The sequence below is a fragment of the Amia ocellicauda genome, chromosome 12 (assembly GCF_036373705.1).
Source record: "Amia ocellicauda isolate fAmiCal2 chromosome 12, fAmiCal2.hap1, whole genome shotgun sequence".
Classification (NCBI taxonomy): domain Eukaryota; kingdom Metazoa; phylum Chordata; class Actinopteri; order Amiiformes; family Amiidae; genus Amia; species Amia ocellicauda.
In genome coordinates, this window is record NC_089861.1 from 7,176,154 (window position 1) to 7,197,318 (window position 21,165).

General features: G+C 41.3%; 4 protein-coding genes across 5 annotated transcripts; 2 read left to right on the forward strand and 2 right to left on the reverse strand.

Moving 5' to 3' along the window:
• Positions 1-631: 631 nt before the first annotated feature.
• On the forward strand, positions 632-3,494 carry ankrd37 (ankyrin repeat domain 37). Its single transcript, XM_066718216.1, has 4 exons — positions 632-774; positions 1,317-1,469; positions 1,756-1,847; positions 2,375-3,494. Exons 1-4 carry the CDS (start codon positions 748-750, stop codon positions 2,601-2,603), a joined length of 501 nt encoding a protein of 166 aa, XP_066574313.1. The 5' UTR covers positions 632-747; the 3' UTR covers positions 2,604-3,494.
• ufsp2 (ufm1-specific peptidase 2) lies at positions 3,396-9,437 on the reverse strand. The gene is made up of 12 exons (XM_066718210.1): positions 9,326-9,437; positions 8,864-8,942; positions 7,875-8,058; positions 7,067-7,130; positions 6,729-6,883; positions 6,312-6,504; positions 6,030-6,176; positions 5,098-5,262; positions 4,706-4,830; positions 4,309-4,385; positions 3,939-4,063; positions 3,396-3,682 (listed from the first exon to the last, which is right to left on the reverse strand). Exons 1-12 carry the CDS (start codon positions 9,332-9,334, stop codon positions 3,596-3,598), a joined length of 1,410 nt encoding a protein of 469 aa, XP_066574307.1. The 5' UTR covers positions 9,335-9,437; the 3' UTR covers positions 3,396-3,595.
• Positions 9,438-9,530: 93 nt separating this feature from the next.
• Positions 9,531-13,248, forward strand: cfap96 (cilia and flagella associated protein 96). Of its 2 annotated transcripts, none has more exons than XM_066718212.1 (8): positions 9,531-9,926; positions 10,363-10,533; positions 10,659-10,878; positions 11,406-11,543; positions 11,639-11,714; positions 11,969-12,148; positions 12,438-12,610; positions 12,753-13,248. In XM_066718212.1, the coding sequence occupies exons 2-8, from the start codon at positions 10,437-10,439 to the stop codon at positions 12,802-12,804; spliced, it is 936 nt and encodes a 311-aa protein (XP_066574309.1). In that variant the 5' UTR covers positions 9,531-9,926; positions 10,363-10,436; the 3' UTR covers positions 12,805-13,248. The 2 variants fall into 2 exon arrangements, with proteins under 2 accessions (XP_066574309.1, XP_066574310.1); XM_066718213.1 differs by having other exon boundaries at positions 9,531-9,922.
• A 2,441-nt stretch (positions 13,249-15,689) lies between these two features.
• On the reverse strand, positions 15,690-19,966 carry ccdc110 (coiled-coil domain containing 110). The gene is made up of 5 exons (XM_066718217.1): positions 19,597-19,966; positions 19,181-19,246; positions 18,918-19,028; positions 16,826-18,746; positions 15,690-16,081 (listed from the first exon to the last, which is right to left on the reverse strand). The coding sequence occupies exons 1-5, from the start codon at positions 19,705-19,707 to the stop codon at positions 16,008-16,010; spliced, it is 2,283 nt and encodes a 760-aa protein (XP_066574314.1). The 5' UTR covers positions 19,708-19,966; the 3' UTR covers positions 15,690-16,007.
• Positions 19,967-21,165: the final 1,199 nt, after the last annotated feature.

A 21,165-nucleotide genomic window follows, 5' to 3' on the forward strand; every position in this document is an offset into this window, starting at 1 on the left:
TGCTTTTTCTGCATAATTGCAATAAAATGTTGAATGGAAATACAATCGGCATAATTAATGGTATCCATTTTTCTCCTATATCTAGTTATGCATTTAATTAGAATAACACGATTGGGATTGTGCTCGTTATGTATGCATTTGCTTTAATTAAGTATAGATGCTATCTTATAATAGCAATGTATTTAATAGTAATGGGTCGTACGTTGGTTTATAGTCACTGTCTTTGACTTGCAGAGTTTTGATGCTTTATTTTTCAGCCTCTTAATGGAGAAGTTAGTGTTGCAAAGTCCCGCAGTACTGCATCCGTAGGAAACAGCGCTTCTGCACTACAGCTACGTTGTGTGCGTGTCACACATGTAACGATGTGTAAATGCACAAGTGTTTCATCTCGCTGACGGATGAGCGCTGGGTTTGCGCAGCTCAGCGCCGCAGACGCGCAGTTCCCAGTGCGCAGCCGGCGCAGCCGGGCCTACGTGTCTGTCTGCACGTCCTGTGTGCTGGGGCTGCCCGCTGAGCCGCAGGGAAACGTGACCAGCCGCGACCTGCTCCCATTGGCTTAACACAGAACCACGTGTCACGCAGCCGCGCACTGATTGGCTGTCGTCCCCGGCGCTTCCGGGTCCTGGGAGGTACACGTGTAGTTGTTTGTGTTCGCGGCGCTCCGGGCTGCACATTTGCCCAAGTCGAGCTGCTGTTCGGCCATATCTGTGTTGACTCGTATGATTTGGTATTTATTGGACCCTCGTCATGTTTTTGCTGGATTCGGACGCACAGGTATGTATCCCGATTATGTATTTATTTTGCAGTCGGTGTTTAAGAAATGAAACTATTGATGAGGTAGGTTATTTTATGTTCAGTTACTCAAATGTATACAACAGGCGTTTCCGTTGAGTTCAGTTTTGTTTCGGTGGTTTTTTTTTAAATTACATTTCGGTTACTTCCTGTAACACGCGAAATTGTCAAACTAAGAAAATAATTAGTTTAATATCGTCTTAATACATATTTTCAATTTCGCTACTTCATCGTGCAGTTCATGGTCACTTTTGTATCGCTACAGGATTGCCAATAACTTGAAATATTCATGAAATGCACTTGTTGTACTGGTTGTGGATATCACTCTTTAAAATAAACCAACCAATTATACGTGTCTTTTAAAATATGAAAGTACAGAATTACCGACGTGCGTCTCTTCTATATGAGACACTAGCTCAGTGCATTGAAAAGCGCGGCATCTGCACTTCTCTAACGACATTGTCCCTGTGCAAACAATCCCCTTTCACACGAGTAAGCGCTGTAATGTGCCTGTGCTTTGGCAGCCGCACTGCTGGAGTAACCTGGCGCAGGCCGGAGCGGCGGTGAACTGCAGCGGGGACTCCTCCGGCCAGTGCCCGGCTCACCTGGCGGCGTGCGGGGGGCAGGCTTTCTGCTTGCTGTGGCTGTTGCAGACCGGGGCCGATGCCAACCAGCAGGTACTGTCCAACCGACTGAAAACGTGCGCTGCGTTTCAGTTGAATATCAGACTGGTCTCGAAGCTCGAGCTGTACATTCAACTGCAGGGGTCTAGGTTTCATTATATTGCACATATGCATCTTCTAATGCATGCAATTGTTGATCAGTTCTGTGCAATGCAGATGGAATAATGCAAATATATCCATCTTTCCAGTCAAGTCTATGATCTGCACGTTGCTGGAAGTAGCAGCCGTGCATATGAGCCCTTGCTATTGCCCTGACCTGCGTGTCCCTGTGTGTAAGCAGGACTCTTACGGGGAGGCACCGATCCACAAAGCTGCTAAAGCAGGCAGTCTGGAGTGCGTCAGTGTGCTGGTGGCGAGGGACGCACGGCTTGAGTAAGTATCGGCGCAAAAGCATGTGCAGCACAAGCAGCGTGTCAGGGAAGTAACTAGTACAGCTAGTGTGTTGAGCCGAATGTGTTTATGAACAGAAGAGGCAATGAGCATTTTCTCAGCCGTGCAAATAATCTTTTGTATACATTTTTTTTATGTTCTTGTGGTTATGCATGATTCATTGTAACCCTAAGTGTATTTAAAAGGCAGAAGTAAGCCTGGTCTTTGATCTGGTAAATGTTTAATCATGCATGTGGAAATACTTGTTGAATGCTATGACTCTTAAGCAAGCCTAGTTCTGTAGTCACCATGCCAAGCCATTTTAGTACATGCGCTTTGCATAAGCAACCCCTTAACTCTAGAATACATTTGGTTGTATATCAAACCATTAGCAAATGAACTGTCGAAACCCTGCACTGGAACAACCTGTACCCTATATTGAATGTGGGCTCCTAGATTTTCTTTGAGGAAATCGAAAATTGTTCTTGGTCCTTTTACGGGGGTTAATTAATACCTGTATTTTTCTCTAGACTGTGTAACAACGATGGACTAACGGCTGAAGACCTGGCTTACTCTTATGGATTCCACGAGTGCGCCAGGTTTCTGTCAACTGTGAAAACCAACCAGCATTTAAAAACTAGCGGACTAAGCAAAACTATCCCTCTGGGCCATGAGAACCAGAGCCGCAGTCTGGCGGGGCAGAAACGAGCAACCGTGGATGTGGGGGACAATGAGAGGAAGAGGGCCAGAGACTGGTGACTGCCCACACAGCTGGAGCACTCATCTTCTACAGGCAGCTGCATGTTGTGCAGAGATCAACGGGACATACAGACTAAATGAGCCCCATGCCATGTCTAATGGGCTCAATAGCTGTCCTACACCAGCCACCCTCCAACCTCCTTCCTGCAATTCTGGGGAAACACAACATTGACCATTGCTTCATGTCAGTGTCTGACTGGAAGGATGTTTGGTGGTTTCAAACAATGTTGCATTTGTTAAAATCCTGTGATGCAGGGCCTCTCACTATATGGACATTAGAACGGCATCATGCCCCTTAAACACTGTTAAAAACATGCATTGATTTCTTCTGTGAAGAATTTTGTTGTTGTTGGGAAATACGTCTTATAAGGCAATACAAATAAGGGCAAAAGTAGTTTAACAGCCGTGTAAAAGTTATGAACATCTGCTTAATCTGTAACTATCAACTATTACCACCTTTCTTTGTGACAGAATTGTTTGCTGTGCCAATATGTGCAAGAGTGCGAACACTGCTGTCCTGGCTACAGTCAAATTAGACTGTCAATCTCATTTTGCCCTCTGGAGTGTAATTTGCCAAGTCACTTCTTACTGCTTGCCTTATGTGCTGCGTGACTGAAGTGGACCCAATAGGGCTGCATTGAGGATCGCTTTACCTGTAGTGTATTTGGGGTGAAGAGCACTGATTATAATGGTATTAATGTGGGAGATGGGCATGTAGAGTTTTGTATTTCACTCACTTCCTAATGAATCCTTTAATAACAAAATGGAGTACAACCTCCTGGACAACAAATGTTTACTGAATGGGACATGTTTAATAGATAGTTTGATCTGTTTAACAAAACCTTAAGGAAAAGTGATGACATTTAATGAATAAATGCCCGTATATTGACACTGTATTGAAATTCTCTTTTTTGGAATTATGTCTATTTAGTATTTGATTCATTGCACCGTTTCTCCAGTCGGCTGGGCACAATGTGGTGAATGAGACGGTCTTATATACACTGTGGTCTCTGTGGCATACAGAGGTTGTAATATGCATTCTGATCCCAGAAGTCCAGGCCTTTCCATCCACACCAGCCCTGCAAAGACAGAACAGCAGTCACTGCATTTTAGACTTCAGACATAAATCCCATTGCTTACGATGCGAGCTTCTGATTGCACAATGTCTACCACACCGAGAGAGTCTGCCAGTTTTTAACTTTTTTTAACTTTTTAACTTCCCCCTTCCCCCCCAACCTCAACCTCAAGAAGCACATTATTAATTGGTTCTGCTTTCATGTTCTTACACTAAGGACAATGATCCACTCGAACCTGCAAAAGCCTCTGATCTCGTACCTTTTCAGTGATAACCTGTAGGTCCTCAGCCCCTGTGTAGTGTGGATCAAGTATCAGGAATTTAATCTGCCCTGTGGTCTCGCTCCACGCCACGCCCAGGATGGTATGTGCCAAAACACCCCCACCTGTTCCAGAAACATACAGGGTGAGAACAACTGTGGGCAGGGCAGGCGGCCAAAAACACCGAAATGCTACAGAACATAAAAAGATGAGCACAAGCTGGACAAATTACCTTTGTTGTGCTGTCAACACAATACGATGTGTAATGAAGTATCTTCAGAAAAATGTATTACTCCTGTTACACTACCTCAGAACATGCTTGTGTACATGTAACAGCATGTCAGTGGGTATTTTTACTGCTTTGACTTACCAATCATTATAGGAGTTCCTTCCGTGCTGAAGTGATTTGCTAGTTCTCTTCCTTTGGTTGCCAGTTCAGACCCTTGACTAAATAAAACCGGTGAGTGAGTTAGAACCCATCTGAAACCGTTCACATTTAACAATTCCAAACTAGGTCCATTTTGGACACATCTTTGTAGAGATCTTTCACATTGCTTCATGGTAAAGGAGATTTGGTTCCTACCTATTCTTGTACTTCAGGGCAGACTACACACATTGACAGATATGGAAACATTTTAGTCATGCAATTTTTAAATACTCCCCCCCCCCCCCATTCCCTGGCAAGCTCTAACATTTTTAGATCACAGTCTGTTCTAATGTACAGGATAGCAGTGTATGACTGTGTACCAGAGACCAGTGGACAGTACCTCACAAAAAGTATCTTGGAGGTGATCCCCAGCAGGTGATCTAACACAGCTTGAACTTCAATGGACCCGATCCACTGCCGCGAACCAACAAAGGCACTGGGTTTATCCCCCACGTCTGCCAAGGCCTGTTTGAGAAGAGGGGAACAATATACTAATTTCACACTGCTGGGATATTACGTACGTCTCCCAGTGCAGACAGTGGGGCTGCTCTTTAATACCATCCCAACCACTGTCACGAGGTTCGCCATTTCAAATAAGCACTGCCTGGAACACCAACATTTTCCTTCCTCAGCTTTGTTCGGGGTTTCGTAGTTTGTGGGGTTCGAGACCCTGCTGTACGGGGTGTATTGTACTCAGTTTTATTCAGGCCTTGACCTGGCCACCTCTCTCACCTGCTGGATCTCTCTGTGCGACGGCACGCTCCGCTCCGTGTAGCCCTGCTGCTGGAACCAGGAGAAGATGGTCTGCAGGGAGCGGTAGGCACAGCCCCAGCCATTGTCATCCATGTGGTCCTGCATGTAGTGGTGGTAGCTGTACAGTCCCTGGACCAAAAACAGCTGTCCACAGGAGAAGGACAGACCAGAGATGAGCGTTCTGAAGAGTTAAGACTAAAGAGCCAGTCAGACTGAAGACATTTCCAACTCAAACCTTCACATTGTTTATAATAATAGGTCTAATACTATTACTTCTATTAATAATAATGTAATAGTAGTAGTACTAGTATTTATAGTTTATTAGGTAGAAATCTGTTCAACGTGAATTAGGGGAAATTTACTGAATCAAATTAATTGAACTGCCCATCACTAGACAACACAACCACCGAGATCCTGACAATACAGCTCAACTGCTACGTGTGCTTACATCACATTTCTAGATGAGACTGAACATGTTCTCGCTTCCTCTCATTGCTATTAAGAGTGTTGACTGCTGAGCTAATTGTGGCACTGTCAGATTCAGATAAATTTAGACGCATTTAGCCACTGATGCAAGTTAGAAACGACTGCATCCATACATGTCTCGTCCTTTTAACATCTCCTTTCACTCACTGATGCATCTTCACAATTCAAAACAAAAGGAGAAAAAACAGAACATATACAATTACACAACTAAATAAGGAAGGGATCAGTGCAGAGGAGAATGATGAGCAGGTTAACATTTTGATTATTGACATACTGCTGGTATACAATAACCTTTCCTTTGCTACACATACAAGACGTACATTTTAAATGTTATGCTTCATCACTGTCTTGAGAGTAGAGAATCTGCTATGAGTGAATGGTACTAGATTAAGAACAGACCAAGAAGACTGTTCCGGTTGACTGACCTTGCAGTCCTCAGTGCTGGGGTGATTAAGACTCAGGTGTGGGTTTCGGAGGTAGCCATCCTTGTAAGGTTCATCGGGAAAATGATAGGCATTGGGCCTTCTCAGGTATGGCCGATCTTCGGGGAGTTCAAACTTGGCATGCAGCGCCTAAAACATCATTACACATATCAAAGAGGAGAAAGAGGTTCATTAAAGGCAATAATAGTCTTCCTCTTGAAAGATTAATTTGTCCAAAGAGTTTCCAATTGAGTTTCTCCGCAGCCCGTGTGCATCGAAACTCACCTTTCTGACCGTGTCCAGCTGGCTGTCAGGTACTCCAGCGGGGTAAACACCTGTGACGAGGCCGCGGGGCTCTGGCAGCATGAAGTGGAAGGGCTGAGGGACCCGCAGAGACGTTCCCTTCATGGACTGGAGAACCATCTTCTCCATGTCTGAGAGCTGGGAACACACGGCCTTCACCAGGAGGCCGGACACGCTACAGGACAATGACACAAACCAGGACAGCGCTGATTCTTTGCTCCAGGCCATGGTCTGGTAACACTCAGAATTACAGTGGAAAGGAGAGGACCTCTAAGCCTCAAACACAGCTGGACTTGAAATTAAACCACTATTTTCTGGGCTGAAGTTCTGTATATTTTATATTTTGGAATCTCCTTTGACATTCCACTTGGGAAGCCCACAGAAAAGGATGCTACATACGCTCCAACTGTCTCTTCTGCATGAACGGTCACCACAGCATCAATAGGCAGCTTCATCTGGGTGAAGTGGTGTCTCTTGTTCTCTCTCTGCAGCACGGGGGCCACACAGGGGACAGGCCCCGTCACCTCCATCATCAGATCAATGTTAACGACGCTCTGCGAAAAACACAACACAACCATAAAAGAAAACGGAAAGCCTAATGGGGTTTTTCAGTTGAATTCCCATTGGAACAAATAAATGTCACAATTTTATGGTAACAAAACAATAATAAGGCTGCCGATTTTACACTGCTGATGCAATAGTCCAAAGCGAGAGAAACAGTTCAAAGATGCACCTACTGCGGCTGCATTTTTTTTGTCTTTCTTTTTTGACAACCTCTTGGCACCCGAGTTTTCATCCACCCTGGAAGAAAAACATGATGACATCCCAACAGTTATAACAGGGATAGGCTGCATCCTGCCCATCTCTATCAAACTACTTAAGACTTATTATTGTATGGAAACAAGTAGATCTATGGATTATAATTAGACGCAAATCCTTCCGAGAACTCTTACAGTATGTATAATCATCATTATTTAAGTATTCATCATTTGAAATAAAACAACAACTCTTATTTAACCAATCTCAGTTACAATACACCATAATCTGCCTCTATTCTATATTACATGCCATTACTAATTCTTTCAACAATAATAATCATCATACATCCTAGAACAAATGAGCTAAGAAGTGCAAACTAAACTGGTATGGTTGCACTGGTTAGCTTATTTGTACTAGGATGTATGATTACTGTATTTTGCCAGGGGTCGTGCATAAATGCATGTTAATAAAGTAATAATACAGGACATTTACATCAAACAATTGTAAAATCTAACACTAATGCATAAGAATCTATATCCAGTTTTTGTCTGTTGGATTTATCCGTGATACAATGCATCAGTGTTTTATAATCCGATGCATCTTGTATTATTCTGTTTTTGTCTAGATTGCACTGGTTTACCATGTTCACAGCTTCAATGCAACTGAAGGCGCCTGACAGATTAATATGAACATAAATACATTTCTGTTTTACACACATTAAGTCCCTCTAAGAAACACACACAAAGACGGATCATTGAAAATAATCCAGATTGGAGGCGTGCATACTCAATGTGCTGAAGAATATCCCTGCAGGGAGAGTCTTCAGTCACGTCAGCTGGTACAACGTGGAGGCATTTGTTGGGCCAGATATAAACTGGGCTGTTACAGACACTGAAGACCAGGGGCTCCGATATCACTTTTGCAGAGAGGCGCTCAAAGGCTCTGAATATTGTCTTCTTTATGTCGGATTCTGAAATGAGAAAAACGTCAGCACTGAACTTTAAAGAGGAAATTAAGTCCACATGCAAAGATAATCATTTACATATAATCCGTACCCATGCAGGGAATGGGAAATCTGGAAGTTAAGTCTGATATTTTGATTCAGATTGCAGTGATTTCCAAATAAACGGTCTGTGGATGTCATTTAAAGAATTCATAATTTGAACAGGATGTTAGATTTGAATTCCTCTTCTGGCATTATTGGCATGCGTAATTCACTGGCTGTAGTCTATCAATCCCACGTTAAACATCACTTGTCTTCTTGCTTGACACTCGACTCCAGTAGTTCATCGCAAGGAACGATTTTGTTTCACCGTAGACTTGAATTATTTAGACATAAATAATGAAACGCCACTTAGAAACAAAGTTCACTCATGAATGTCTCCTGAAGTAACTTTGAATTATACTGCTGCTTTTAGAGATGTATTTTGTCAGTCACGTAGCAGTGAGAAGGAATGTCAAATCAAAATAACAGTTGCATTACCATATATTTTTTATTTAAAGAAGACAAACAGATGTGCTAATTCAATGCAATTCTGCAATCATAACTACATGTTTCTTATTACTCTAATGTGTCTATATTGAGGGTGACTTGGAAACTGAGCTGTGACTGTTGTTACTGTCTTATGTATGTCTGAGGCCAAATGTCACCTTATTTACAATTAACTATCATATATAGATTAGCTTGTTTTTGGTACCTTATTTAAATAATTACTTTGGTTGCCCACATCAATGCAATTTAAAATGCATATGTGCTTTTGCCCTTTAATACATACCATCAGTACTGACCAGCTGGCACATCAGGTCCAGCCCTCCTCTTACTCGAAATATTATAGCGCCTTTGTCTGTAACGACCTGGAAATTGCAGTGAAAAGCAGTAGGTTATTGATGTGCTACTTGATAGATATAATCAATGTTATGATCTTGATTTAATGACTCAATGCCATACTGAGCTGTACTGAACAGGGCATTTTAATAATACGATCAGCAAATGCATGCAATGTGAGATCATGTTATACGTAGTTGCTGTCAGTGTCATCAAAAGATTAGCATATCTATACATAAAAGCAATAAAAAAAACAGAAAAGACATTACACTACTGCAATGCATTTTATTTTATTTTATTTTGAACCCGAAAAACAAAACTGCAAAGCCAGCCTCAGTAACGGCGCGGTTAGCTACGTGTAATCGGAGAGGCTTTGCAACTTGCATTGAAAATACAACAACAAGAAACATACCATTTTCATCTCTACAGGAGACTGTTTTGTTTGTATTTGTCTTCAGAAACTCCGGCATAAGCAGCCATCTACCGTAAAGCAGCTCAACGTGTCTCTCCGCAGCGGACGCTCCGCCCCTGAGGATAATCGTCATGATTTCCCGACACAGATCAGCTGCAGTCAATTCAGCAACACTGCGGCTGCAATCTTGTGAAATGTGACGACGAGATTATATTATTAAATTAAACCGATAATAAGACAATGATATCTTTTCCCACTGAACTATAAACACGTATAATAGCAAAAAAATACTACAATTCCCGACATGCATTGCGCGCTGACGTTTTAGACGATACCAAAACAACGAGGATGGGAGTATATTTGTATACAATTCGTCTTTTGTTGAAAATAATGCATCTAGTTAAATGGTCTAACATCAATAAAAAAAAACTTTAAAACAATCAATTATACATACACATGTAGATCATTAACAATTAATCAATTTCTTTAACACATTTATATTTTCACTCCCCAACGTTAATAAGTCCAGCTCCAAGGTAACTGTCTGTACACAGCTGCAGTGAACAGATCACTAGCCGAGGCGCTTGCAGGTGACAGGTGGGTAAGTGGTGGGAAATATCGCTTTTACTTAATTGAAGTTGTGGTTTTCTTTGTTTATGGGTTTGTTTTTTAATCTTGTGTATTTTTCTATTTGTTTTCTGAATATATGGATGTAATGGCTGATTATTATTTTGTATGGACTGTATTTGTTTTTGTTTATTTTGTTTTTAATTTCATGAAGTTGATATTGGTGGTGTGGTACCTTTTTGTAAAAGGTAGTTGAACTTGAACACCTTTTGTTGAACTGCTGTTATTTAAAGTAATAAAACTGCAGTTTAGCCTTATGCTAACTCCATTGTTATTAATCATCATCATCATAATAATAATAATAATAATAATAATAAAAACAACAGCAAATAATAATAAAAAACATGTTAAGTGCAATAGGCTACTAGAAGGAAAACTATATTTCTTTTGTTGTTTTGTTGTTTTGTCAGATTGCCCAGGACACCTGTTTGACAGATAAGTGTCCTGTGTTTGGTTGTGCTCGGCCTCTTCCCTCGCCCCAGCCATGCCTCAGGAGGGAAAGTCAGACATGGAGAGGATCGGCCTCTTCAAAGAGATGGGCTACGTCACCATTGGGGACAAGTATTCCTCCCAGTACAACCGTACGTCCTTCTGCGTTGACTTATAGGAATGTCTCTATCTATTGTGATTTGATTTTATGTTCTTCACCCCAGATTAATTGTTACGTAATCACTTCGGTCTCTCTTTTTTTAAATTCTGTTTCAAGGGCCTTTCAATGAAGCAGCCCACAAAAAGAAACAAATGATGCCAGGAGGCACCAAACTGAAGTCCGCTCTCCAAGTGGGCTATTTCGATTCTCAGTTTAAAAGGATATTTGAGAACGAATCCTATTCCAACCCTGTCAAAATCCGCCGGCAGTACAGGTTGCAGCAGTCCAAGAAAAACACCGGCAAGGCCTTTCTCCCCAGCAATGGAGAGAAGAAACCGTAAGACAGTTTGTGGTTGATGTTGTTTCGGCTGTTACATCAGCTTTAGGTGGTTGCTAAAAAGGGAACGGAAAGTCCCATTTCCCCATAGATGTGCAGGAAAAAACAAACATGCAAGTGTAGTATCACTGTGGCTTTAATATAAAAAAGTATGGCTCTGCAGTAGAGGTCAAAGGTCAATTCAAGCAGATTGTGTTGTGAGACGATCATTTTCAGGTTGTAATGCTGTCATGTTGTCTAACCAGAGTTTCTCATTGGTTGGTTGCAAGGTCTTCTGTTTCTCATTATTTTGTTAAACTTTAGCAGTTATTTGATGTGTTTTGCAGTACTTTGATTCAAATTATATAGTCAGTTGAAGATCCAGTATCCTATTACACCTTCCAAGTCCTTGGGAGAAGTGCTGAAAATGTGTTCGTGTAGTAATTAGAGCCGTTAAACCCAGTTGCATGGAAACTCGAAACGCACAGCTCTGCAGGAAGTCATATTGGCAACTCTGACTTTACTGATGTTGGTTCTTTGTGTTAAAGCTCAGGGTATGGCAGCTACTATGGGACATTGGGGGGTCCCATTCCAGCAATGAGTGCATTGCAAGTCCCCAGAAAACCCTACAAATCCCCAGGGAAAAATGTCTTAACAAACCCACCGAAGAAAGGAACTGGATATGGGTAAGAAAAAAAAAAAAAAACCTGCTGGATTACACATTCACTTTATAAATGAGTTTTCTTTTTGTTGAAATGTTCATGTTGACTTTTCTTTTCAGATTTCCCAATGTCACGTTGTCTAAACTGCATTCATACTCTGCAGATCCTTACGAGAGAGCTAAAGAAATGCGGAAGGTGAGGTTTCTAAAGAAAAATGTCTTGAACAGGTGCTTTTACCTCCAACGTCCCTACATACAAAGCCCAGAAACTGATCTGCACACTGAAAAAGCATCCCAGTGCTTAAGTCTTTCAAAATCAGATTATTTTGATTACTTGTAGGCCAGGACATTGTAGACTGAGAAGTGTAAGGTGCAGATGTTGTAGTCGACCATTATCGGTGCTACCAAAGGCAAAGACCTTCCCAGGACATCATCGTTTTTGTTTCACAGAAAGAACTCGCGGCACACCGATCTATGCTCAAAGGGGGCTCGTTTCGCTTGAACCTTCATCCGAATGACTTTTTCGACGGGAACCCCTACAAGTTTGACAAACCTCTGCCGCCTGTGAAGAAATCCGAGGGGAGCAAGAAAGCCGTCGCGCCATTCAAACCAAGCTCTCCAGCCAAACAGGTCAGAATCGCTTACATTGGTAGAAGGAGCATTGTCTTACACAGCCGCCGAATTGGCAAGCGGTGTCCTTCATATCTGGACCTCAAAGGCTGAGACATTCCTGGTCTTCATTCCACCTGGGCTTTTCATTAGTAAATTGGAATGGAGAAAAGGGTGGAGAATGAATGGGATCTTCTGAACTTCACAGATCAGTCAATGAATCACTCAATCAAACCGTAATTGCAAACTACAATTGGATAAACAAACATCCGAGTCCACCTGAGCTCAAACAGTGTACTTTTTGTTTCAGATGGGTGGCATGAAGTCGGGCACGTTTGACACTTACCCGTCCCATTCTGCAGATGCCTATGTTGTGAAGAAGCCAAAGCCTACCACTACCAATAAGGAGGGAAAGATCTTCCACCCAACACCCGGGCCCAAGAGCATGCCTGTGAAGAGTATCCTCAGCGCCAATGTAGCGAAGTAAGATTCCTTGGATGCGTCCGTGGAAAAGCAATATCACAAATGATCACATATGTTTTGCCTCACCTTCAAACTATAACTATCCCAGAGGAAATGTGTATTATTTTACTACAGCTGACGACCTTTTCATCTTTCATTGCAGGGGAGTGAACTCGTTGAACTATATGAGTGTGCCCAGTGTCATGGCATACTGAGCCATGATTCCTGGGATGATGGTGGAAAAAGATGCCAGTTGCTCTTATCTCTTTCTTTCTCCTGCACATTTCTCCCTCTTGCTGCAGTAAAATGTAGATTAAACATCAGTGTGTGAGACTACATTACCTTTTTTTTTTTTTTTTTTTTGCCTTCTTGAAAATAAAATGTTGTACAGAAAGTCTATGGAGAAAATGTTATCAAGATATAGGAATAAAGGGCTAATCACCCTGTAGTGCTTTATCACTGCACATTTTTCATTCAAATGTATTTTGACTTTAGTGTCTGATTCTACACAGTGAAGATACTTAGAGGAAGCTTTGCCAGTCTTCTATAATGTGGCAAACGTTACAATACTAAGGGAACTGTGTCAAAACCCAAAGCTCTGAAACTAAACCAGCTGATAGCTTTATATGTTTATGAAATAATAAAGTCCATTAAAAGTGTCTACAAATGTTGGTTGTGATCAAGAAATTAAAATACATGTCTCCCATATGGAAGAAACATACATTTTTAAAAGATGGTAGAAATGTGTGACGCTTATAAATAGCCTATGCCACAATTGGCTGCTTTTTGTATATTTAAACAATAAGGGGTATATGCAGGAGCCAGACTCTGCAGGTCAGGTGCTCCAAGAAATTATTGGATGCAGTGACTGTACCACTATATACACTCACCTAAAGGATTATTAGGAACACCTGTTCAATTTCTCATTAATGCAATTATCTAACCAACCAATCACATGGCAGTTGCTTCAATGCATTTAGGGGTGTGGTCCTGGTCAAGACAATCTCCTGAGCTCCAAACTGAATGTCTGAATGGGAAAGAAAGGTGATTTAAGCAATTTTGAGCGTGGCATGGTTGTTGGTGCCAGACGGGCCGGTCTGAGTATTTCACAATCTGCTCAGTTACTGGGATTTTCACGCACAACCATTTCTAGGGTTTACAAAGAATGGTGTGAAAAGGGAAAAACATCCAGTATGCGGCAGTCCTGTGGGCGAAAATGCCTTGTTGATGCTAGAGGTCAGAGGAGAATGGGCCGACTGATTCAAGCTGATAGAAGAGCAACTTTGACTGAAGTAACCACTCATTACAACCGAGGTATGCAGCAAAGCATTTGTGAAGCCACAACACGTACAACCTTGAGGCGGATGGGCTACAACAGCAGAAGACCCCACCGGGTACCGCTCATCTCCACTACAAATAGGAAAAAGAGGCTACAATTTGCACAAGCTCACCAAAATTGGACAGTTGAAGACTGGAAAAATGTTGCCTGGTCTGATGAGTCTCGATTTCTGTTGAGACATTCAGATGGTAGAGTCCGAATTTGGCGTAAACAGAATGAGAACATGGATCCATCATGCCTTGTTACCACTGTGCAGGCTGGTGGTGGGTGTGTAATGGTGTGGGGGATGTTTTCTTGGCACACTTTAGGCCCCTTAGTGCCAATTGGGCATCGTTTAAATGCCACGGCCTACCTGAGCATTGATTCTGACCATGTCCATCCCTTTATGACCACCATGTACCCATCCTCTGATGGCTACTTCCAGCAGGATAATGCACCATGTCACAAAGGTCCAATCATTTCAAATTGGTTTCTTGAACATGACAATGAGTTCACTGTACTAAACTGGCCCCCACAGTCACCAGATCTCAACCCAATAGAGCATCTTTGGGATGTGGTGGAACGGGAGCTTCGTGCCCTGGATGTGCATCCCACAAATCTCCATCAACTGCAAGATGCTATCCTATCAATATGGGCCAACATTTCTAAAGAATGCTTTCAGCACCTTGTTGAATCAATGCCACGTAGAATTAAGGCAGTTCTGAAGGCGAAAGGGAGTCAAACACAGTATTAGTATGGTGTTCCTAATAATCCTTTAGGTGAGTGTATATACATATACTGATCAGCCATAACATTATGACCACTGACAGGTGAAGTGAATAACACTGATAATCTCATTATCATGGCACCTGTCAGTGGGTGGGATATATTAGGCAGCAAGTGAACATTTTGTCCTCAAAGTTGATGTGTTAGAAGCAGGAAAAATGGGCAGCGTAAGGATCTGAGCGACTTTGACAAGGGCCACATTGTGATGCTAGACAACTGGGTCAGAGCATCTCCAAAACTGCAGCTCTTGTGGGGTGTTCCCGGTCTGCAGTGGTCAGTACCTATCAAAAGTGGTCCAAGGAAGGAAAAGCGGTGAACCGGCGACAGGGTCATGGGCGGTCAAGGCTCACTGATGCACGTGGGGAGCGAAGGCTGGCCCGTGTGATCCGATCCAACAGATGAGCTACTGTAGCTCAAATTGCTGAAAAAGTGAATGCTGGTTCTGATAGAAAGGTGTCAGAACACACAGTGCATCGCAGTTTGTTGCGTATGGGGCTGCGTAGCTGCTGACCAGTCAGGGTGCCCATGCTGACCCCTGTCCACTGCTGAAAGCGCCTACAATGGGCACGTGAGCATCAGAACTGGACCACGGAGCAATGGAAGAAGGTGGCCTGGTCTGATGAATCACGAGTTCAAGGTGTTGACTTGGCCTCCAAATTCCCCAGATCTCAATCCAGTCGAGCATCTGTGGGATGTGCTGGACAAACAAGTCCGATCCATGGAGGCCCCACCTCACAACTTACAGGCCTTAAAGGATCTGCTGCTAACGTCTTGGTGCCAGATACCACAGCACACCTTCAGAGGTCTAGTGGAGTCCATGCCTCGACGGGTCAGGGCTGTTTTGGCGGCAAAAGGGGGACCTACACAATATTAGGCAGGTGGTCATAATGTTATGGCTGATCGGTATATATATATATATATATATATATATATATATATATATATATATATATATTCTGTTAGGCACCCCTTCTCTCCTAAAATAAAAACAGTATATGTATTCAATGCAAATATTTATTTCACTTTTCATTTTAAGAATTACTTTCAAACAAATTCATACTCGGAACTTATTTTACTTGGCAAAACTAAAAGCATGTTTCAATGCAATTGTATTGAATGGAAGAGAACAGATCAACAAAGTGCACACATCATCTTTACAACTACAGATTTGTTGGCAGAATAAATAGCTCATGGTCAAAGCAGTTACAGTATATATAATTTAGCAGAGTGCTGCTGCACTTTGTGGAGAGATGGAAGAGAGAAGGATGTCTTGGCTGCTTCAGGTACATCACAGACCCTGTTCAATATCGGGTCCTAATGCTCAGTAGTGCCTCGTTTCAGCTCATCTTCTTCAAGTCGCTTCCTGATCAGGTCAATTGCCAGTTGCTCTGTAAAAGCCAAGTAATATAATACTTTTCAGAAAAAGCTGGAAAATACTGTCATGTTGTAAGCTGCAAAAATATGTGTGGTATTGAATATATTCATCAGTGGGTCATGATTTTTTTCTTACTTTTCAATCGCATTATTATTATTTATTATTGTTTTTCTTTCCATATGTGTGTGTGTGTGGGGGGGGGGCAGTCTTTTTTGATAGGAAAATACTGTAGTAAGGTACAAAGTCCAGCAATAAGTATTAAGTGCAATAGTCAATAGTGCATTACAGAATAAACAATTATCAGCAATATATAGTACAATGTCAATAAATGACTTCAATCATATTAGGGCAAACTTCTATCATTCCCTTACATTACAATACTTCTCCTTCCACTGAAGTCACTGTAAGGTTTGACTGGACATTAAATTGCAATTGAAAATAATCCGATCAGTTGCAGTTTACTGAGACACAATGCTATAATAAGAAGATATGATAGGAAAAAGCTTTGTTATTTAATTAATGTACTTGACAAACAATGTCATTACATAGAAAATACCGGTATTTTCAGACAAATGAAAATGGACAATGAAGGAGAAACATTTTAAAACAACCTTTCAGCTAGTATCATTAAACATCGCTTTTATATTTCCATGTAAATATTGCATACTTATGTATGTAACTTAATTCCAGATGCTGTATCTTTCACTTATCACTCATACACATACACTGAAGGCTACAAAGTTAATAGCACCCATACCTTTTGGGCTGTTATACACCCTTTCCTTATCTTTGAAGTCCAGCATTTCATTTAACCCCAATGAACCACTGGATGCGTCAAGGTTTTTAGTTCTAAGCTGAGTGGAGATACTCTTTCTGAGGTCAAGGTAATCTTGTTGCAGCTTTCGAACTTCCAGCTGCAGGATATCTTTCGCGCTTGTTACAGTGAAGAGACAGTCTTCCAACACCTTCCGCTCCTCCCTCTGCCTCTGCACGATGCCCTTGAGTTGCAGGTTCTTCTGGACACACTGTTGGAGTTCCTGCTGGAGCAAACGATTGTCCACCTTCAGCTTGGCCACCCCCACAGATAACATCTCACAATCTTCTCCCACGCTGTTTTTGGCTGGATCGTTTTGGATCTCATCCATGACCTTCTGTTCTGTGGACAGTTTTGGAGAGGCCAGGCAGTCCACTTCTTTCTGGAGATTTCTCATGACATTGTCACAATCCACCGTGAGCTTCTCATCTGACGCCTGGAGGAAAGTCTCCTTCACAGATCTAATTCTCTGTGTTTCCAGTTTGTTGACGCCCAGCTCCTCTGTCAGTTGCCTCACCTCGCCTGTCAAGAATGCCACCTTGCTATCCGGCTGCCGATTCCAGTCTGATTTCTGAGCCAAGCTGCGGTGCGCCTCGACCAGCAGAGATTTGATTATGTCGTTCTCCCTTAAAATGCCGCATTTATCATCCCGTGCCTGCTGTCTCTCTTCTTTCACAGCATTGAGGAATTCGAGCTGCTGCTTCTGTTGCTCGGCAAGAGTTTTGTTTTGGCTTTTGAGTTCTTTGCATTTATGCAGGAGTTTCTGCAGCTTCTTGACGCATTCGTTACTGTAGTCCTTCATCTTCCTTAGCTTTCTTTCAGCTTCCAGTTTTTCCTGTTTCAGGTGAATCATTCTCTCCTCTCGGGCCAGACACTGGTTTTTAAGATTCTCAATAGTCATTTCAAAGTTCTTCACTTCAAAAGCATCTTTGGTTTCATTTTCTAAAGGATGCTTTTCCAGTGAACTCTCAAACTTGTGCTCTTCCTTTTGTTGCTGCCTTTCCAGTGGATTTTCACCAACATCGGACTGTGCTCTTTGGATCGTACAGGACTTACTAATCGAATTATCCTTATCGATCTCTCCTTGAGTTCGACATCTGGTGTCCTGTGAAGAATGGGAGGATGTGTGATTGCAAACCTGCAGACTTCTCTCTAAATCCCTTCTCCTGATCTGCTTGTTAAGAATCAGATTATCTTCCTCCAGTAAAAACAGATAATTTTTCAGTCTCTCAACCGTATGTTCCAGTTCTGTAACTCTCGCAGATTTCACATCGGTACTTAATGTCAGGTGTAGGTTTCTTGAAACATAGTCTTCTGGACAGTTTATCATTTGGAGGCTGTGGGGAGTTTCGTAGCTTAGTTCTTTGGACGAGGGACTCACTGATTGCTCAAGTTCAAGAGCCAGGGCTAATTCACGCTGCTGTGACTTTTCTATCTCCTCCTTCATCCGTCTGCTGGCAAGACTTATCTTGTCCAGGGTACTCCAGAGATCCTTAGTGGAGTCTGGAAAAGACGCTGACAATGGACTTCCATCCTCCACTGCTGCTGAAACAGATGACGTTAGCTGAGCATCGGATGGTTCATCAGCAAGATGACTCACTCTTAACATTCCAAGATGTAAAGAATCATTTCCACTATCTGGATAATTTTCCTCAATAGGGCTCCTAACCTCCTGGTCCTGGGTTCCTATTTTAAAGGATAGGAAGCTTTTGAAAGTTTCCTTCTGCTGTGAAATATCATCCTGACTTATGCTGCCCTTTATGGGTGTTTTTTTTTTGGCCTCCCTGGGTGTCGAAGTGCTTCCAGAATCTGACTGAAGTCCATCGGCTCCCTCTTGTGGTGAGCTGGATACATTTCTTCCATCCTAAAAAGGATGTATTTAAAACAAATAATTATAAAAAGAAAATTGCTGTGTCTTAAATATTATCATGACAAAATAACCTAGTCTGGATACTCAGGGACATATGACTTACAATAATACAAAATATATTAACAAACACACAGCAAACAAGAACAAAAACATATAACTGAACACCTGTGAGTCCCTCCTGGGAGATACTGGTGTTGAAGTTCTGGAGGGGCTGGAATAATTATGTCTGTTGTCTCGAATGGAAGTGCTGAGTATTTCATTGATTTCATTCTGGACCTGAAAGGAAAGATATACTGAAGCCCTGGATTTCAATCTGTTGAATTGGACTTGAATTAAATTGAATGAATGTTGTTTGCTAGTGTTTCATTATTATTATTATTATTAGACAATATTCTGAAAAATAATTGATCTTACACTAAACCACTTACCAAGCTGACAGTATTCAGTGTCTTCTGGCGCAGGGCTTCAAGGGTTTCAAACTGTTGTTCAAGCACCTGTATTAAAATAGCATAATAATAAAATCAAATAAAAAACAGGTCATATAAGAGGCTCACAATAAATTAGCTGGAAAATATGTCCTATAGCCAGTTGCATAAAAACACACATATTGAATAATTTTAGTATTACCTATAGCAGCTTTTGTCAAAGAAAATGCTTCAGGGGAAATCTAAGCAATATGAATAAAATAAATAAAAAAATACTATTTTGACCAGGCTATATTTCATGTTTTAATTTATATGAATGTGTAGGCTATGTTTTGTCAACAGTTGCTCTGCTAAGAGATTATTATGAATTATGTTTAAAATGTAAAGGAATAGCATGCATTAAGAAAACATTTGCTTACCTGCAGTGTCGAGTCTGCATGCATCTCCATCTGACTGTAATATAAGTGCAAGCTCTGTAATATGAAACACATCATGGAGTGTGCTGTTAAATCTGCTTTAAATAACTGCATTCCTGCATCTCTCTTAACTCTTCAGCATGTGATTCCTCACTCACTTTTTAAAGCATTATGGTTTCAGTGCAATGCAATAAGTGCACTCTGAAGATGCATTGATAGATTGACTGCAGCATTAACAGCAGCTGGTTTCAGTGGATTAATACGAGTTACATAGTGACCAAAGCCACACGTGCTTTTCAGAAGTATCTGTCTTGCAGGATTATGTCTCGCTAAAATGCAAAGCAACTATTAAAACAGAATAAAATAGATACGATCTGTAAGAAAATGTACCCCACCCAGTCCCTTACCATTTGCTACAAGCCCCTGAGGACTCTGCTGGTTTTTGAATCATTTGCTCTGGATGCCACCAGGCTGTTACCATGGTGAGAAAGGGTGACCGGTTGTGCAGCCTGTCTGACACGCATGCGCAGCGGGCTGTTCACAGGACGTTTCTATTACCATTGTTACTTAATTACTGAATGGTGTGCATTTGATTTAGCATGAACTATTAGATTAGATGTCAATTTAGATTGACACTAGAATTGATTGTCTTTGTTGTGCATGTACTCTTTCTTGCTAGACGTGTTCTGCACAGAGCAAAATCAAAAATAAAGCAATGGAGCCATCTAGAGGGTAACTGCCTACAATTCTGTCTATAGTTAAAATATGAATCCATATTTTTTTGTTTATTCAACAGTGACTGAATGCTTAGTCTACAGTAAAACACAGACATTATTTGATTTGAAAGGGAATGTGATTTAACATTTATTTGACAAAATCCTTTCAGCAGGCTTGAAGATAAAATGTAGTAAAATGTTAATACTACAATACTACTAATACTACAACAATTACAACTACTATGTTTGGAAAAAGAACAACAGAATCTTGAGATGTTTTTCAAAATACAGTCAACTGCAAATATGTGTTTAATGACATTGGTTTTTTGTGGAGTGTTAGTATGACCGGGTCTGACGTTTATTATTTTCAAAGTATAAACAGTTCCCTTTGCATGCAGTTGCTCACAGTACGTCAGCTGTCCCACCGAGGAATTTTCACATGGCCCTAGCTTAGCAACATCTTGTGTTCTTGACCCCAGGGGTAAACCCTTTTAGGACAATTTATCAGGAGAGTTATAAATAGCTTTTGGTGGCTTCCCATTCTCTAAATGTTTGGTGGATGTGAAACACAAAATAATCCTCAATCAGAATAATCGTGACTTTCATGTTTAGTTACACAGGGATAAAGTTACTAAGATACAATTGTTTAAAAGAGGGCAATGGTTAGGAAGTTGCAGTAATATGATATCATGGAAACATTTCCCAGCTCATATTGTAGTGTGAAAGACCACACTTTTGTCACCTATTTAGTTTAACACACACAAACACAATCACACACCCGCACATAATTGTGTATACATATAAATATATATATAACTTTTTATTATGTTTTTTATTATTCTTTTGTACAGTGACT

Coding starts and splice junctions, on each gene's coding strand:
- cfap96 (XM_066718212.1), top strand. CDS start 10,437: ATGCCTCAGGAGGGAAAGTCAGACATGGAGAGGATCGGCCTCTTCAAA. Junction 11,544..11,638: donor AAGAAAGGAACTGGATATGG/GTAAGAAAAAAA, acceptor TTTTCTTTTCAG/ATTTCCCAATGTCACGTTGT. Junction 12,149..12,437: donor CAAGCTCTCCAGCCAAACAG/GTCAGAATCGCT, acceptor TTTTTGTTTCAG/ATGGGTGGCATGAAGTCGGG.
- ankrd37 (XM_066718216.1), top strand. CDS start 748: ATGTTTTTGCTGGATTCGGACGCACAG. Junction 775..1,316: donor TGCTGGATTCGGACGCACAG/GTATGTATCCCG, acceptor GTGCTTTGGCAG/CCGCACTGCTGGAGTAACCT. Junction 1,470..1,755: donor GGGCCGATGCCAACCAGCAG/GTACTGTCCAAC, acceptor GTGTGTAAGCAG/GACTCTTACGGGGAGGCACC.
- ufsp2 (XM_066718210.1), bottom strand. Junction 7,131..7,874: donor GATATTCTTCAGCACATTGA/GTATGCACGCCT, acceptor TTTTTCTTCCAG/GGTGGATGAAAACTCGGGTG. Junction 6,177..6,311: donor AGCTGGACACGGTCAGAAAG/GTGAGTTTCGAT, acceptor ATGATGTTTTAG/GCGCTGCATGCCAAGTTTGA.
- ccdc110 (XM_066718217.1), bottom strand. CDS start 19,707: ATGCAGTTATTTAAAGCAGATTTAACAGCACACTCCATGATGTGTTTC. Junction 19,247..19,596: donor ATGCAGACTCGACACTGCAG/GTAAGCAAATGT, acceptor ATTTTAATACAG/GTGCTTGAACAACAGTTTGA. Junction 19,029..19,180: donor CACTGAATACTGTCAGCTTG/GTAAGTGGTTTA, acceptor CTTTCCTTTCAG/GTCCAGAATGAAATCAATGA.